At 40.9% G+C, this 19068-nt stretch overlaps 1 protein-coding gene across 3 annotated transcripts in view; it reads left to right on the top strand.

The window, feature by feature from the left end:
- The first annotated feature begins 5854 nt into the window (after nucleotides 1-5854).
- Cfap97 (cilia and flagella associated protein 97) overlaps nucleotides 5855-19068 on the top strand; it is a 40262-nt gene continuing 27048 nt past the window's right edge. Inside the window, exons 1-2 of one of the 3 annotated variants that reach the window (XM_029556379.1) lie at nucleotides 5855-5932; nucleotides 11994-13111. In XM_029556379.1, coding sequence (XP_029412239.1) covers nucleotides 12010-13111 — 1102 coding nt within the window. In that variant the 5' untranslated portion in view covers nucleotides 5855-5932; nucleotides 11994-12009. Of the gene's footprint in view, nucleotides 6162-11993; nucleotides 13112-19068 lie in introns of all 3 variants that reach the window. The other 2 variants (XM_008853584.3, XM_029556380.1) reach the window with 2 other exon arrangements.

The following is a 19068-nucleotide window of genomic DNA, read 5'->3' as shown; positions in this document are numbered from 1 at the left end:
CAGGGCAGGAACCTGGAGGCAGGAGCTGGAGCACAGGCCATGGAGGAACGCTGCTTACTGGCTTGCTCCCTTGGCTCCTGCTCAGCCTGCTTTCTTATGCAACACAGGCCCACCTGCCCAGGGGTGATACCACCCACCGTGGGCTGGGCCCTCCCACATCACTCATCAAGAAGATGCCCTTCAGACATGGCCACAGGCCAGTCCAATAGAGGCAATTTCCCGATTGAGGCTCCCTCAACCCAGGTGTGTCAAGTTGACACTAAAGCTATCCAGCACAATGTGTATGTGGTGGTATGAATGAGAAATGTTCCCCATAGGCTCAAGTATTTGAACACTTGGCCCCCAGTTTGTGCAACTGTTTGGGGAGGTCATGGACTCTTTAGGGGATATAGCCTTTTTGAAGGAAGCATGCCACTGGAAATGGGCTTTAAGAGGTCATAGCCTCACCCTACTTCCATTTTCTCTGTATGCATTGTTTTTGTGGTGGAAGATGTGATGTCTGAGCTTTCAGCTCCTGACACCATGCCTGCTGCCTGCTGCCAGGCCTCCCCACCGTGATGGATTCTTATGCCCTCGAACCATAAACTCTTTCTTCTATAAGTTGCTACTGGTCTTGATGCTTTATCACAGCAACAGAAAAGTAACAAATATAGTATCTGTATATGTGCCCTTGGAGGTCAGAAGAGGGCATCAGATCCCCTAGAGCTGGAGTTAAGAGATACCATGAGCCACCTGGTATGAGTGTTGGGAACCAAGCTCAGGTCTTCTGGAAGAGCAGCAAGTTTGCTTAACCACTGAACCACCTCTCCAGTACCTACATGATGCAGTTTAGTAGTAAATATAATTCATTTGTTCATTCTTTTATTGACCTACCACCATTTTTTCAGAATACATTAATCAGTTTCTGGTGGATCATCTGGCTGGTTGCCCAAATCAGTAGGATGTATGATTTATCACTGAGAGAATATTAAAGTTCCCATTTTTGGCTCTAGAAATTGATAATGCTCATAAACTGCTCTCTCTCCTACTTAGGAGACAGAGAAAAACTCTTGAGTGAGGCCAGCAACAAGGGACACAGAAAATAAATATTTATGTTTGCCAGTTGGGAATGTGATAATAAAGATCCTAGCCATATAATTTAGTTTTATTAATACACTAATATTTTCAAGTTAGGAAACATAAAAAAACTATAAACTCATCTAGACTTTGATATCCAATATCAGTGATTGGCAAATTTTAAGTTGTGACTTTGATATCTCATGCCCCCAAAACTCATATTGGTTAATAAGCTTTCTGAGTTAATCTAAATGCTATTTCACTGTATTTTTGTGAGTAGCAAAATACAGATTGTTATACTCTGAATATCTAAGTCTCCCTCAAAATTTTTACCTTGAAACCTAATTACTAGCTAGCTGCTATTAGAAGGTGGGGCCACTGGGATGTGATTAAGTCATTAAGGCACAGCCTGTGTGGATGGTATTAGTGCCCCTTAAAAAGGGAGCCCAAGAGTCAAGTGTGGGCATGCCCTGTAATTCCTCACTCCAAGAGGATCAGGAGTTCAAGGCCATCCTCAGCTATACAGTGAATTTGAAGGCAGCCTAGGCTACCTAAATGGAGGAGCAAGAGAGCTGCCTTGACTTTTACACTAAGTAAGGGGACACAGAGGAGGGGCCATCTCTGAACTAGGAACCACGACCTCACTGACACTTTACCTGCAGGTACCTTGCTCTTGGACCTCCCTTCCACCAGAATTGTGAAAAATAAATACTGCTGTTCACAAGTCACACAGTCTTAGGGGTTCTGTTATAGAAATCTGAAGGAAAAACATACAAGGATGAACCTCCAAAAGAACTGACATTAAGAATCAGTTTACGGAGCTGAGAGATGCCTGAGTGGTTAAGAGCACTGGCTGCTCTTCCAGAGGACACAGGTTCAGTCCCAGCATTCACATGGCAACTAGTAACCATACTTAACTCCAGTTCCAGATATGATGCTTAGGTGCACTTACATACATGCAGGCAAAACATTCACACACATAAAAATAAAAAAAGAATAAATTTCTTTACTTTTATAGTAAAATAAACATTATAAAATTTACCATCTTAGCCATTTTAACATGGACAGTTCTGGAATAGTCTGTACACTCATGTGCTCTAACTATCACTACTACCCGTCTCCAGAACTTTTTTATTTTTTCTTTGGTCTTTTTTGAGACAGGATCTCCTTGTAGCCCCAGCTGTCCTGGAACTCACTATGTAGACAAGGCTGGCCTCAAACTCACAAATATCCACCTGCCTCTGCCTCCCGAGTGCTGGGATTAAAGGTCTGCGCCACCATGCCCAGGTCCAGAACTTTTTGTATCAGCTACATGGTAGAGAAACTGCATCTATCAACTTCCCATTCCTTCCTCCCTCACAGCCCTGTTCAGCTATCATTCTGTTTTCAGTTTTCATGAATTTGACTATTCTAAGCTTCATCAAATGGGATGACACAATATTTGCTTGTTTCATTTACTATTATAATTTTACACTCAATCCATGTTATAGCATGTATCAGGATTTCACCCTTTTGTGGCTGAATAATCCATTGTATGTATATAAACACATAACATTGTATCTGTTAATGAACACTTGGGTAGTTTCTACATTTTGGCTATTTCAAATAATTTTACTATAAATGTGGATGTACAAATAACTGTTTTGAGATGCTTTCAATGCTTTTGGGCAGAAATCCTGAAATAGAATTGCTGGTTTGTAGGAAACCAGGATGCCAGGCCCTGGGGTGAGGTGAGCCTAAAACTTATAGGTCCAGGTTGCATGCTCTGCCAAAGGGAGGGGCACTGAAAATGGTAGCTCTGATAATCCCTGTCTTGCAGAACACTGCTAGACTGGCAGGAGGAAACGGACCAGTCATAAAAGTGCAGGCTCCCTGCTCTGTGGGAAAGTGTCTTGGTCAACAACACTTAGCTCATCCCCTTGTCCTGAGCTGAGTTATTTCTCAGCTATTCCTGGCTAAGAGATTAGGCCAGGTTAAAGGTTTACTCCTGAGCTAAAAGCTAAGAGTTCACCATGCTTTTAGCTCTAAGAAAGAAAACATTGTGGCCAATAAATTACTGGATGGGCATTGATAACCTTGAGTAAAAGTTTAAGAAACTTGTGGTGCCAACTAACAGACTAAATGTCCTGTTTCTTTGTGCCCTAAACCTTTGTATGTGACTGCCATATCCCATGTGACTGCTAGTTCCTTGGGATGTATTAAAAACCATCTGAATTTTAAAATAAATTGTCCTGTTGGGAAGACACAGGTCCCAGAGTTTATGACTCTGTTGCCGATCAGACCCTCTGCCCCGAAGCCAGTAGCTCCCCCGCTAAGCAAAGCAAACCGGAGTCTCGGCACTGGTTCATATAATTCTCTGTGGTTTTTTTTTTTTTTTAAAGAAATGCCACAGAATTTCCTATGGTGCTGCTCTATTTTACATACCCATAGTGCACAAGGGTTCTGATCAGAAGGGTGACAGCCTGCCATTTTGTTACCTATCTTAGTTTTTGCAAAGTGTTTTTTTTAATAATAGCTGTCCTAGGGGGGCTAAAGAGTACCTCAGTGTGATTTATCATTTTTGTGTGTATGTATGATGTGTGTGAGTGGGGGGGTGCATGTGTGTGTCACAGCACAGGTGTGGAGGTCAGGGGGCGACTTTGAGAAGTAAGTTTTCTCCTTCCCCAGTGGGATCTGGGACTCAAACTCAGGTCTTCAGGTTTGCTTGGGAAGCAATTTTAGTGCTGAACCATCTCCCTGGCCTCAGATATGCTTTTTCATGTGTGTTCTGGAGATCAAACTTTGGTCATCAGGCAAGCACTTTTACCCACTGAACCATCTCACAGGCTCTGCAATGTGATTTTGATTTGCACTTCCTTAATGACTACTAATGTTACTATCTTCTCCTGTGCTATTGGCTATTTGTTTGTCTTCTTTAGAGACATGTCCACTCAAATCCATTGAATATTAAATTTACCAGGTAGACATTTACCCTAGGAATGGATGCTAAAATAGTCTCATTACGTAAAATTTAGTGAAATCCTTTCTTTCAGCCAAAAGAAAAAAGAAAGATGTTTTCTCTGTACTTGTTGGTAGTCAGGACAAAGAAAATACAAAATGCATTGTTCAACACATGAAGAGTTCTTTATTGAGTGTGAAGGTTGATAGTCAACTTGTTTAGATTAAGAAACACCTAGCGAATTAGTGAGGCTCAACTGTGTCTGTGATCAACTTTCAAGAGACAATTAGGTCCCCTGTGCTCTAAGCTCATTAATGATTTAATCCTTGATAGATTCATATACATTTTTAGGAGGTGGTGAGAGGAAGTGGGGGCTATGTGGACAAAAGAGGTCACTGGAGATGTGTCTTTGGGTTCTCTCTTGCCCTGGCCTCTTTTGTATGCCAATCCTTCTCTAGCCCCACTATTACATGAATTTCTTTGCGTTGCTATGAAAGACTGAACCCTCTGAAGCTGAATCAAAATAAATTTTCCTCCTTTGTGTTAGGTATTGTCCAGCAAAGATAAAACAAATACAGTGATATTCCCTAGAGTATAATGTTGTAATTTCCTATATTTTTTGAATGCCTATATATTAGTGTCTGTTATTGCTGTAAGAAGAGCTGTGGAGGTCAGAAGTTTAAAATCCAGTCAGGTTTGACTTCTTCAGCAGAGAAGCCATTTCTCCTGTCTTTTCAGCTTTCCAGAGTTGGCTGCATGCCTTGGCTCGTGCCTACTTCTTACATCACTCCAACCTCTTCTGTATCACAGTTCCTACTTTTAAGTTTTTTAAAAAGTATTTTATTTTTATTTTACGCATACAAGTATATTGCCTGCATGTATGTTAAATGCATCATGTCCTGCAATGCCCATGAGGTCAGAAGAGGGCCTCAGATCCCCAGGAACTGGAGTTATGGATGGTTGTTTGCCACCATGTGGGTGCTCGGGATTGAACCCAGTTCTTCTGCAAGAGCGGTCAGTGCTCTTAACTGCTCTTAACCTCTCCAGCTCCTGCCTTTTAAGTTTTTGCTTCCCCCTTTTATAAGGACCGACGTGCTTACAATGGGCTCACTGAATGTTCTAGGTTTATCTTTTCCTTTTGCTATTTAATCACATCAGCTAAGCTCCTTATGCATGAACATATGTAACATCCGTGTGTTCTGGGGCCTAGACATTTTGGGAATAATATACCTATCCCTACGATCTGCCTGAGAGTTCATCTTAAGGTAAAAAAAAGAGTATGCAGTCATTTTCCTCTTAGATTACTTTGAGAACACTTCCATCACGGGTAGGAAGAGGACCTTCTTTCATGGGCTACCAGTCCCTGGTACATATAAGTGATTTGAACTGAACTTGGCTTTGAACACAAGAGATCTACCTGCCTCTGCCTCCCGTTGTGGTGCAGGCAATGAAGGCGTGGGCCACCACGAACACTTTGCTGATACGAATGACAACAAACACTTTCGCCTTCTATTTTTATTATTGTGTTACTACAGGATCGTTACACCTTTCCAGGAAATCATCCAGGATGCCGAAACCTCCTGACGTGCCGCGGGCAGGCCAGCAGAACCACCGACGAAACCGGGGACCGGGTTGGCAGGGAGGCCGTGATGGGCTTCTGTTCACTCGCCTAGTCCTCGGAGGCCCGCGGAGAAGCCGCTGGCTCCCAGGCCCGGGGCGAGAGTTCTGTAACAGAATCCATTGGAATCGGAAAGCGGCGACCCCCTCCTTCTGCTCTCTCAGCCCCGGAAGCTACTGCCCCGACCAACCGCTAGCGCGCTTTGAGGGAAGCGGCGTCGAGCGGAGGGAGGGCTTGGAGGCGTGGCCGCGCGTGCGCAGAGTTAGCGAGCAGGTGAACGCCCCGTCTGCCCGAGGGGCTGTAGTGGTCTCGGCTCCCAGGTGAGGGGCACGCGGGTTCCGCTTCTTCCCTGCGGGCGGTGAGCGCGTCATCCTCCCTGCGTTCGGGGTCCGTTTCCTCAGTTCGGAGCCCGGTGGCGGCGAGCATCTGGGGTGGGTACCACCGTGCCTGCGCGGGAGGTCGGAGGCGGCCCCGCCACACTCCCCAGCGCTCCGCGCCGCCGCCTTAGCTCCGGGGACAGCGTGTAACCGAAACAAAGGCGACGGCCAGGTGCGTGGGGCTACGCTGTCTAGCCCTGCCGGGAGGAAACTGTCGTCCGACCCTCAGGACGCGGGTGTGTGGAGTCGGGGTCGGGTCCTTCTTGACATGTGAGCGCTGACCACTGCTACCTACCGCCGCCTCCTTGAACCCGAGCCGGAACCCACAGGCCTGAGGAGCTGTTAAATAACGTCTAGGTCCTGGAGTCTGGACAAGGTCCTGACCTGGCGCCACAAAAACAGGTGCTCGCTTTGGGCCAAGATTTTTGTGTGCCCAATTTGAGTATCATCTCGGGGCCCTATTATATATATCGACAGAAATGGACTGTCATACGTGAACAAAATGACAGTTCTTGACAGGTTCTTTTTTGAGACAGAGTCTTACCATGTAGACCTGGTTGGCGTAGAACTCACTATGTAGACCAGGCCGGCCTTGAACTTAGAGCTAGCCACCACCTGCCTTTGCCTTCCGAGTGCTGGGAATAAAGGTGTGCACCACCGTGCCTGGCTGAAAGCTGTATTTCTGTGGCTCTTTCTGCATGAGTTTAACCTAGTGCCCGTCCATATGACTTCCAGGCAGCTTAGACAGAGACCCGTTTTGGGTCCTTCGATTTTACTCTTTCTCAGTGTTTTGTGTTTTGCAATTATCTTATGAAATCATCATTTTTCATATTTATTCCCTAATGCAAATTGAATTACAGGGACTTTGAAGTAAATTTTAACAAAAGAATTGTTTAGTGGATGAGAGATTGTCAGATACATTTTCTTAGTAATTAAGTTAAATCACCATAAGTCTATGATATAACCGCTGTTAGATCTTGTCAATATATCTTAACGAGAAAAAACTTTGCATACATCGGTTGGTCGAGTGCTGCCCATTGTATGTGGAGCGAGGGGAGGGAGGAAAATTATCAGGGAAAGTAGGCAGAAAACCTGGCACTTTTACTGTTTGCATAGAAACAAAGCAGAACCAAGGGCTCAGTCTTAGGTCTTGCTCCTCTGTGGGATAAGCATTCTTCAAATGACTAATTTTTGTAGGTTTTTTTAGACACAGCATATAAAGGTGAGCAGGACAGGCCATCATTAGCTCCCAATCTGGTAAAAATGGAGATACTCATTCATCGAAATTCTTTGTGTGCTCCTCCCTCCCTCCCTCTCATGTTTCAGAAACTGGTGGTCTCCAGCTCCAGAGCTTAGGTGATCCTCTTAAACTCAACTTCACATGTGGCTGGGACTATAAGCACACACCAACTAGTGTAGAAGGCTTTGCACAAAACCTTTTTCCCTCTGGCTCTGCTTGTTAGACCCTAGAAATAGACAAGACACATTACAAAAAAAAAAAAAAAAAAAAAAGCCGGGCTTGGTGGCGCACGCCTTTAATCCCAGCACTCGGGAGGCAGAGGCGGGCCTATCTCTGAGTTCAAGGCCAGCCTGGTCTACATAGTTCCAGGACAGCTGGGGCTACAGGGAGACCCTGTCTCAAAAAGACCAAAAAAAAAAGCTACAAAAATTTCATTTTGATATTAATTTTTCTGCTCTCGGGCCTTCCTAGAAAAGACACATTCCTGAGGGTTTATGTATAATTTTCGATGAAGAAATATCTGTTGATGGTGGAGACATGACAAAATGGTTTTAGGGAGATAAACCTTTCGATTTTCATGGCCAGAAACCTTGATGCAATGAGGGGAATTACAGCAGCCCTCTTTGCTCAAAAGTCTGCCTGTAATCAGTTAAGGGAAGTTCCGAGAAGGCTTTTATCTGTATTTGTTGATTCTCAGTTGTCCAGCTCAAACTGAGTCTTATGCTAAAATGGCATGTTTTGGGGTGGTATATTCTGATCTCTTTGATTTGCATGGTAGGGTCAGCTATGAAAAAATGATTTCAAAGAAGTTTCCATAGCCATGTGACTTGTAGATAGGCTGGAATTTAGACATGGTGTGGGGACAGGATAGATCCCATTCTTCTAATGAGGGAGTTCACTTTGTAGCCCCCAGCAAGACTTCCTCCAGTCTGCTCTAGCATCTAGTGACTCATGGTCTTGGTAACCCACTCCATTTTTGAGCAGTTCTCTTCAATTCAGAATAGCTTTCTTGGATACGTCCTCTCTGAAGTTCCACTTTTGGAATGACAAATAACCAGTCTAGAATCTTATTTATATCACAGTCTTTCACTGAAAGTGTCTGAACAGTCTCTTTACCATGGTAATTACTTTGTAATAAGACCCTTATTCTGTAAATCATTAGATTCTAGACTCTTTGCTAGACTCAGTTATATCCTTGATTCAAGAAGTTGTTTGACCAATCAAAATATAACCCAGCTTGTCTCATGCCGTGTGGAGCTAACCCATCATGCCATAAAAGCATACCAAGTTTTTGTTTTCATAACTTTCCATTTGCTGACCTGCTGCTTTTTTCAGCTGAACTTTTTATTGTTGTTTAAGATAAGATTTGACCTTGAGCTTGAGATCTCAGTCTCTGATTACTAAGATTGCAGTCTTGTGCCTCCACTCCCCCCTGAGCCTTGTTGTATGTGTGGAGGCCAAAGGATAACAACTACTGTCCACCTGGTGCAGTTCAGTTTCTTTGGGGTCAGAAACTCACTGGCCTAATGCTCACCAAATAGGTCAGGTTGGCTGGCCAGCAAGTGCTAAAGATCTACCTGTTTTCACCTCTTCAGCCCTAGGCATCCTAAAATTGGATTTAGGTCCTCATGCTTGCAAGGCAGTCACTTTACCAACTGAGCTATCTCTCTATTCCAAATTTAAGCTTTTCTATTAACATATTTCCTAGTAAAATTAAACACACAGTCAATGAGATAGTCATGTCTGTTAGTAAAGATGTATTGAGCAAACCATTAGTAGAAATTTCTATTATAATAGAAACTTCTCACTATTATGACAGTAAAATTGCTTTTTTTCCTTTTCTAATGTTTTATATGTGTGTGTGTGTGTGTGTGTGTGTGTGTGTGTGTGTGTTGTGTATACACTTGTGGAGATCAGAGGACAATGCAAGAGTGGGGTCTCTGCTTCCACTATGTGGGTTCTGAGGATCAAACTCAGTTCCTCATTCTTGGTAGTATCTTTATCCAGTGGTCCATCTAGCAGGTAAAATTGTTTTCTTTATGCTTAAGATATGTTCATTTCTTCACACTTTGTAATCTATTTTATAGCTTAATAATTTTGTCTGTTTTTAAAGTTTCTCCAAATTTTAAGAAAATAATTCTCCTGTAAGGGACAGTACAGTGTTTTTAGACTCTCTTGATTTATTTCAATGTGACCTTCATCCATTTGGAAAGCAGTTTTCCTAGACAATGTAATATTCCTATTACACTTGAAACTGTCTCCAATACCACTCATAATTTAAATTTTCACTCTATTCTCTTACCATATCACCGTACATTATCATTTAATCACAACTTCTCATTTCCATAGGCCAGTGACATGTCAAACTTTTGAATGAGACCCCTCAGTTAAGAAGTAGGTTTTGGGGTTGAGTGGTGACACACACCTTTAATTCTAGCACTGGGGAGACAGAGGCAGGTGGATCTCTGTGAGTTCAAGGCCAGCCTGGTCTATGTAGTGAGTTCCAGGCCAGCTGGGGATCCAGGGAGACCCTGTCTCAAAAAGACCGAAAAAAAAAAAAATCTGAGATTTCTGGTGTTTGTTTGTTTGGAGACAGGGTCTCACTGTGTAGCCCTTGTTGGTCTAGAATGTGCTATGTCTCATACTGGCCTGGAACTCAGAGATCTGCCTGTCTTTGCCTCCCAAGTACTGGGACTAAAGGTTTACGCCTTTAGGTATTTTTTTCATAAGGACAAATCAACTGACTCCATGGTTTCATTACTGCTACTACAGGCATATTTGAATATACCGATCTCAAGATTATCAGTGACATTACCTTTAGGTCTGTAATAACAGATGAAGAAATAATTTTTAAAGGCTATAACATAGTTTCCAAGTTAGTTCTAATTATGTAAGATGTTTTACATAAACTAGTAAGATGTTTTACATAAACTTTTTAAATCATTGTACCAGGTATATAAATTTATAGGTTAAGTAATTTAAGGTCAGTAATTAATACTGTGTTCCCTGTGCCTTACTTAAAAGAACTACTTGAAAGTTCAGTTCATTTCTTCTAGTATTTAATTTTCTGTGTCTAAATAGTGCTATTTTTCAATTTTAGACAGTTGGTTGCTTGCTGTAAAGTATCTTTTTATAAATATTTTATTATTTTTATATTTTTATGTGTATGCATGTATTGCCTGCCTGTAGTTAAGTGCACCCATGTCGTGCAATGCCCATGGAGGACAAAAGAGGCTATTGGATCCCCTGGAGCTGGAGTTACGGACAGTTGTTAGCTGCCATGTGGGTGCTGGGATTCGAACCTGGGTCTTCTGCAAGAACATTCAGTGTTCTTAACCACTGAGCCATCTCTCCAGCCCTGTAAAGTATCTTTTATATCAGACCCCTTTAATGCAGTGAAACATAAATATCCCTCTGCAGTAATATTTCCTGTGGTATGTTACAGCTTGTGATTAGATATTCAGAAATTTGATTGCAAGCTACTTTTGCAACTTGTATGTACACCTTAGAGTTTTTGATCTTCAATAAGAAAGGATGAGAGGGGGCTGGAGAGATGGCTCAGCTGTTAAGAGCACTTGTTGCTCTGCCAGAGGACCCAAGTTAAATTCCCAGCAATCTATCAGGTGGCTTACAGCTGCCTATAACTCCGAGCTCCTGGGGGATCCAATAGCTCTGGCTTCTGAGGACACCAGTACCCATGTGCACATACCCACATGCAGACACATACATATAACACATAGTTAAAAGTAAATGGGAAAAAACCTTTTAAAAAGGATGACAGCCAGGCATGGTGGTGCATGTCTTTGATTCGTGCACGCAGAGGCAGAGGCAGGTGGATCTCTGAGATAAAAGATCAAAGTCAGCCTGGTCTACATAGCAAGTTCTGGGTGAGCTGGGGCTACAGGTAAACCCTGTCTCAAAAACAAAAAAAAACAATAAGAAAATGATGAAGGACTTTTTAATAGGATTCCGTGTGCTTCTTCCTCAGTGACTGCAGTAAGGGACAGAATAGAATAAAGAGAACAAGTAGTAAAATGCCAAAATTGTTCATCTTTTTTGTACTGTTACCACCAGAATAATTTGTGTTTGAACTGGCTTTGCTGATCCAGTGAGGCTTTAATATGTGTGATGGCTAATCTTGTTGTCAGTTTGATTTGAGAGATAACCTAGTTGATTAGCAGAGCACATCTGAGTATATCTGTGAGGGAGTTTTGAAGGATGGGTAGATGATTAGGGTTTTGGCCTAATTATGGATTTAAAATCTGGTAGACTGTGGTACAATGAAAATTGAGGCCTGAGTGGAGGAAGTAGATCACTAGGGTGTCTGTGAAGGGCATGATGTGTCCTGGTCTCTTTTCCTGTCTTTGCTTCCTAGATGCGGTGAGTTGGACAGCTTTGCTCCACCACACCTTTCAGGCCATAATGGGTCAAATCAGGAGTTAAAATAAATCTTTCTGTGGGTTATTTCATCTAGGTATTTTGTAGTGGCAAACAACTGGCTAAAACACTGTCCTTCCTTATTTTAGACTCTAATTTATTTCTAGAAGGAAGATTCCGCCCCCCCTTAGGGTTTATTAGTTACTGCTGTTTGTGTATAGAGTTCTACCCCTAGAAGTCTATCATTACTTCACTGAATTATTTTGTTTTGTAATAGTTTTCTTTGGATACTAACCACATTTCTTAGTTTTGAAAAATAATGTATACAAATGAAAAGTACTTAGAAATCACTCTTCAGTCTGATGGTTGAACCTTATTCCTTTTCAGGTATAGCTTTACCGTCATGGATCGATTTGGAGATATATCAGAAGGTGAAGTGGACCACTCTTTCTTTGACAGTGATTTTGAAGATGCAAAGAAATGTGAGAGTGATTTAGTGTTTGACAAGCAAAATGATGACTTTAAGGGAAGAATAGATAAGGAAACCAAAAATGTAAATTTGAAATTTGGAATGCAGAATAATGACCATAAAGAGAGACTAGATAATGACACAGAAAATGTAAACTTGAAATTTGGAATACAAGCAAAGGAAAATTACCTTACTGAGAAAGGAAATGAAAGAAAAGCAAAAGTGTCTTCAAAGGAACACCCTGTAGAGAATGACTCTACACGAACAAGAAGTTCTTCATCATTGACCACCTCTTCAAGATCAAAAACATCATGTGACACTACAAAAGGACATAAAATACACTTGCCCATTCCAAGTATAATTCCTAAAATTGGAAAAGAATGTGAGGATGATTATTATACAGATGGAGAAGAAAGCAGCGATGATGGGAAAAAGCATCATGTGAGGTCCAAATCAGCTAAACCATCTAATAACTTTAAAAAAGGCATAAACAAAAAGTATTCCAAAATCAGTTCCTCCTCCTCTTTGTCTTCCTCATCTTCACATTCAGGTTCAGACTGCTCAGATACAGGATCTGATATCCGAAAGCCTGATTCACGTTCATCATCAAGGAAACATATATCTGGTGTAACCCTCTTATCACCAAAACAGAAATATAAATCAGGAGTACGATCCACAAGCACACAACCTTCAAGTAGTAAACCAAAAACTGATGACAACACTGAGGAATCTGAAGATACTGTAACAGATGTAACTCCTCTGTCAACTCCAGACATTAGCCCTGTCCAGTCTTTTGAACTGGGTCCATCAAATGACCAAAAAGTAAAAGTTAAAAGGCAAGAAAATGTGAGTCGGGGTGTATATGAGGATGCTGAAGTTTTAAAATATGATTCAAAATCTTTGAAAGCATCCAAAAAAGGGAAAGAAAAGCATGGGTTGCATCTTGCTCCAAAATCAGCCTTAGATTCAAATTTAGACCACAGAGCCAAACAAAAAGTCTTACACGATACGATGGACTTGAATCATCTTTTGAAAGGTAATTTAAAAAATTCTGCATATTTAAATAATAAGTTTAAATGTTAAGTGCTATGAATATACACTCATTTTTCTAGTTTATGTCTCTGAGGTGATTGCTATTTTAATAACTTACTAGATATTCTATTATGCCATAAAAATACCTGGAATATTGTTTACATTATCAGATAAGATTGCAAAGCTGATCAATTATAATTAGAAACCTCATTCTAGTTTTTAATACCCCTCAAAATGCCTCCCATTCTTCATTCTTTGGGCACTAGTATGTGTAGCCATTTTCACTATTCACCTTCAGATAGGACCATGTCCAGAGAAACTCTGACTCTTGGAACAGAAGAACCTTTTGAAAGCAGATCTGAGGACAACTTGCATTTTGTCTCATTCTCCCAAATAGGGTTGTTACACTCATTTCTAAACAAGTCATTGATCAGGGGAATGACATTATCCCAGGCCAATCAGACTCCTAGTGGAGTTAGGGGTGGGAGTTGGAAGAAGCAAGATCTCTTAAGGAGGAATTTAAGAATAAATGCTAATTGGGTGGCATCAGCTTTGTTCACTGTAGCTTCTCAAACTTTACCTTGCATACAAATCACTGTGTAATCTTACTTAAAAATAAATACAAGCTGGGCTGGTCACCTCATAAAGGTGCTTGCCACAAAAACCTGGTGACCCGAGTTCAATTCCAGGAACCCATGTAAAGGTGGAAAGAGAACCAATTCCACCAAGTTGTCCCCTACCTCCACACACATGCTATGGCATGCATGCCCCCACACACATATTAATAAAAAATAAATACAGGCATCCTCGTTACTAACCTGTTTCTTAAAACTTAGCTAAATAGAACTTATATTTTTAAGTTTTAAATGACAATAATTACCCCACCCCCTCAATTCCTGAACATTTTCCCCATTTATAGTTAAAATACCATGGAAAACTTTCAAAATGAATCATAGAAGCAAGCTTTATTCACTATCTAGTAGTGAGCCCTGCTCTAAGACACTTGCAAGTTAATGGTCCTCTCCTGGTTCTCTCTCTCATACAGAATCTACATAGCCCAGGTTGGCCTTGAACTTCTATGGTATACTGAATATTTAAGATTGAGCTATTCAAATTCTTGAATAGGCACTGATTGACTTAGAAAATGGAGTTGTAGCTTGGTGTGGTGGTGCATGCCTTTAATCCCAGCACTTAGGAGGCAGAGGCAGGTGGATCTTTGTGAGTTCAAGGCCAGTCTGGTCTACAGAGTGAGTTCCAGGACAGCTGGGGCTATAGGGAGGCCCTGGCTCCAAAAAACCCAAAAAAAAAAAAAAAAAAAAAAAAAAAAAAAAAAAAAAAAATGGAGTTGTAAACAAATTTTGATAGGAGATTTATGGCATAAATCTGATAATTTGGAAAGCCTTAGACTAGATGTAAAGATAGGTTTCATATTTTGTATTTGTAAAATTAAATTACTTTAGGAGGAATCTGAAAGAGCAAAGTCAGAACATTTTTAGAACTATATGGCATTGGGGGTTGGAGAGATGGCTCAGCGGTTAAGAGCACTGACTGCTCTTGCAGAGGACCCGGGTTCCATTCCCAGCATCCACATGGCGGCTACGAACCATCCTTAACTCCAGTTCCAGGGGAATCCAAAGCCCTCTTCTGACCTCCATGGCACTGCACAACACGGGTGCACTCACATACATGCAGGCAGTATAAATAAAAATAGTAATAATAAATAATAAAATAAAAATAAAATATTTTAAAAAAAGAAAAAAAAGAAATATATGTCCTTAAAATGTATCACAGACTGTATGAAGTAATCACTGCAGGATATATTTGAGGAGAAAAATATAAGGAAGAAGTGGGACTAAAGAAACATTGACAAAAGAAGAAATTTTTGCATTTATTTAGTTATTTAGTTAGTTTGAGACAGGGTCTCCTTATAGCCCTAGCTAGCCTAAAACTTGCTATGTAGATTTTGCTGGCCTTGATCTCACAAAGATCTCCTTGCCTATGCCTGAGTGCTAGAATTAATGGTATGCAGCACCACATCCAGCTTTTTGTTTTGGTTTTAAACTAAGATAGTATCCTCCTGAGAGGGAATACAGGGAAATGCTTTGTGCAATGGGACGATAAGGACACTTACATTCCATGAGAAAGAGGATGTGACTGCTGAGATGACCAGCTGTCAGGGTGCCCTGCCTGGTAGCACATTTTATCTCTTTGCTGGCAGGTTGGACTTGTCATACTCTCAACACATACCTAGTGTTACCAAAATTTGAGAAAAGCTAAAGGTAGCAGAGAGGCCCAGTCTCATGACAAAGAATATTAATATTAAAAAAAATTGATTTTTAAAAGGCAAGCTTAATCGCTGGGCATAGTGGCACACATCTTTAATCCCAGCTCTCAGGAGGAAGAGGTAGGAGAATCTCTCTGAGAGTTCAAGGCCAGCCTGGGCTACATTGATAAAAAAAAAAAAAAAAAAAAAAAAAAAGCAAACAGTGATTTTAGAGAGGCTCTATGAGGCTACAACTATTTTAGCTAATAAACATAATTTTGATTTGCTCTGTAAATTCTCCTTTCTTCAGCTTCAATTGGGGAAGAACAACCTTGGATCCAGCCTTTTTTTAATCAGTCTGGCCCTTCCATCCCTAGACCTTAAACATCTTAAACACACAGTCAAGCAATACTTCTCCATCTTCCTCCTTTTCAATAAAGATGCGCGCACTGCCTTGTAGGGCTTTGATTTGTTAATTCTCAAGCACACCCACGTTCATTCTTTATCCTTTTGGGTGGAGTCCTCCTTGGACTGCCTGGCAATGACTGCTCACACAGTACAGGAGCAGCAGTGAGAATCCAGCTGTCTTCTCTTAACCCAGGCTTTTTAAAATTTTGCAAAGCTGTTAAACTCTTCCCCACACATTTTTTTTTTAATTAAAATGCTTTTAAAATTGCATTTATTTAGCCTGCCATGATGGCGCATGCCTTTAATCCCAGCACTTGGGAGGCAGAGGCTCTCTCTGTGTGACCAGTGATGTAACTCTGTAATAATCTCTTTTCTGTTGAAAAAGAAGCTACTTTGATGGGTGGTAGTCTCCTACTTTGTGATATATACATAAAAATATATATATATATATATAAATATATATATGGCAGTTATTTATTATATGATTTTGCTCCAGAGCCAGAGCACATTCAGAGAGGTCAGAGAACCTACTGTTTATTTAGGTCCTGAGGATCAGACAGGTTGTCAGGCTTGGCAGCAAGTACATTTGTCCACTGAACCATCCTATAGCCCTTTTTTGGGGGGTCTTTTTTTAAATAAAAATGTTGACATATAATTTGTTGTTATTGACAGAAGAATCAATAAATAGCTAGTTTTCTTTCACTTTTGAGTTTGTAGAAATGACATAAAATGGATATAATCTAGACTAAAGACTTTTTTTTTTTCTTTTTGGTGTTTTTTGAGACAGGGCCTCCCTATAGCCGCAACTGGCCTGAACTCGCTATGTAGACCAGGCTGGCCTTGAACTCACAGAGATCCTGCCTCTGCCTCCGGAGTGCTGGGACTAAAGGGGGGCACCACCATGCTGGGATCTAGACTAATGACTTTTAATTGATCTTGGCAAACTCACTGAACCTCAAGTGCTCTTGTGAACTAGGCATCTGATCTTGTTTCCTGGGAACCTCAATTTGTGACTCCACCCAAAAAGATAAAGAATGAATGTGGGTGTGCTTGAGAATTAACAAATCAAAGCCCTACAAGGCAGTGCATGCTTCTTTATTGAAAACAAGGAAGATGGAGAAGTATTGCTTGACTGTGTGTTTAAGATGTTTAAGGTCTAGGGATGGAAGGGCCAGATTGTCTGATTGAAAAAAAAGGCTGGATCCAAGCATGTTCTTCCCCAACTGAAGCTGGAGAAAGGGTTTTGAATAGAATTATGGATGAGGGCTAACATTGTTCCAGACACTGTTCCAGCAGCATAGTTCTGGAATACAGTTCCAAGAGACATTTGGGGGAGTGGTTGTCCTCCCACTCTTAAAAACTAAATTTAAGAGGCAGGCTGTTTTATTCAGGTATTAACTATAATGTGGCATGGTAATGCTACATGAGTTTTTGCATAATAAATATTGGTAGATGCAATCCATGTAAAAATACTTTGGGGTCCTCAACCTTCAAGTACATAAAGAACTGAAAATCAAAAGTTTTAAGAACTTCTAGGAAAATGGAACTGAAATCTTACTGTAGTAGTCATTATATTCTGAAATATGGGGGAAATTTTAGAGAAAATAATGTTTTAGCTTAATCTTCCAGAAGAGGAAAAACTTAGGGGAAAAAAGTACTTTTAAAAAAATGTAGGAAGAGGCCAGGTGTGGTGGCGCACACGTCTTTAATCCTAGCACTTGGGAGGCAAAGGCAGTCGGATCTTTGTGAGTTCAAGGCCAGCCTGGTCTACATAGTGAGTTGCAGGACAGCTGAGGCTAGACCCTGTCTCAAAAAGACAAAAAAAAAAAAAGTAGGAAGAAAGGTCAAACAGTATAAATAAATGATTTTAGCTTATCTGAGGACATTGTGATTGTGTTAATTAAATCAGGGCTGGAGATGGTGATGTACACCTTTAATCCCAACACTCTGGAGGCAGAGGCAGGTAGTGCTCTGTAAGATGAATGTTATCTTGGTCTACATGGTGAGTTCCAGGTCATCCAGGACTACTTTTTGAGAGGTGGGAGGGAGGAAGAGAGAGAGAGAGAGAGAGAATGAATATAATTTAGTCTTAAAAAGTAAGGACATTCTGCTATATACTACAGTGTGGATGAACCTGGAGTGAAATAAATGTGTCTGTAAAAGAGAAATACTAGGGGGCTGGAGAGATGTCTCAGTAGTTGAGGTTACTGCTCAGATTCAGAATATCTGAAGATCCAGAGTATCAGTTCTGTTCCCAGATCCCAGGTCACAGGGCTCAAAACTGTCTGTGACTCCATTTCCAGGGGATCTGACACCAGCTTCTGGCTTCCAAGCTCACATGAACATATGTGCCCCAACACACATATACACAGACAGACATACACACATACAAATAAATTAAATTTTTTTAACTTTATTGAGAATTTCATGCATGCATATAAGGTGTTTTGATCAAATCCACACCCAATCCCTCCCCTCCATACCTCCCATCACTTTTTTTCTGACAACTTCGTGTTCCCTCCCTCCCTCCCTTTTTTTTCTTTCTTTTCTTAATGGGGCTTTTTGCTACTCTAGTATTCCCCCCTCTGAAGAGGTAACCCTAAAATGTTTAAAAAAACAGAGGACAAAGCCAGGTATGGTATTGCATGCCTTTAATCCCAGTACTCAGGAGGCAGAGACAAGCAGACCTCTGTGAGTTCAAGGCCAGCTGGTCTACATAGTGAGTTCCAGGACAGCTGGGGCTACAAGGAGACCCTGTCTCAAAAAAGAAAAAAAAAAAAAATTGTATATGAAGAGTTTGAACAGAATTGTTTCACTATGAAAAATTAGGGAAAAAGAGTCTTTCTAAATACATGAGTTTAGATCAGTATAGTTATATAAATATATCTGTATTCCTGAAAGTTTACTTCTTAAAACATATTTTTAGATCTTATTTGAAATAATTGAATCATGCATTTGAGGTTAGCAATTAGCATGTGGTCACTTTAGGAGAATGTCATGGTAATGCCTGCTCTCAGTAAGCCCTCCATCTATGTTTTTTTTCAGTCAGGGAGAGTTTGAATATTGTTTGGGGGGAGGGGTATATTTGTTTTAATGAGCTAAATATTTATTTATTTATTTATGTCTTTTTGAAACAGTATCTCCCTGTAGACCCAGCTAGCCTGAAACTCACTATGTAGACTAGGCTGGCCTTGAACTCACAGAGCTCCGCCTGCCTGCCTGTCTCCCAAGTGCTAGGATTAAAGGCGTGTGCTACCACGCTCAGCTAAATAAGCAATTTTTAAAAATTA

Source organism: Nannospalax galili, unplaced genomic scaffold, assembly GCF_000622305.1.
Source record: "Nannospalax galili isolate Female #2095 unplaced genomic scaffold, S.galili_v1.0 scaffold46, whole genome shotgun sequence".
Lineage (NCBI taxonomy): Eukaryota > Metazoa > Chordata > Mammalia > Rodentia > Spalacidae > Nannospalax > Nannospalax galili.
This window is presented reverse-complemented; position numbering and strand designations above follow the sequence as displayed.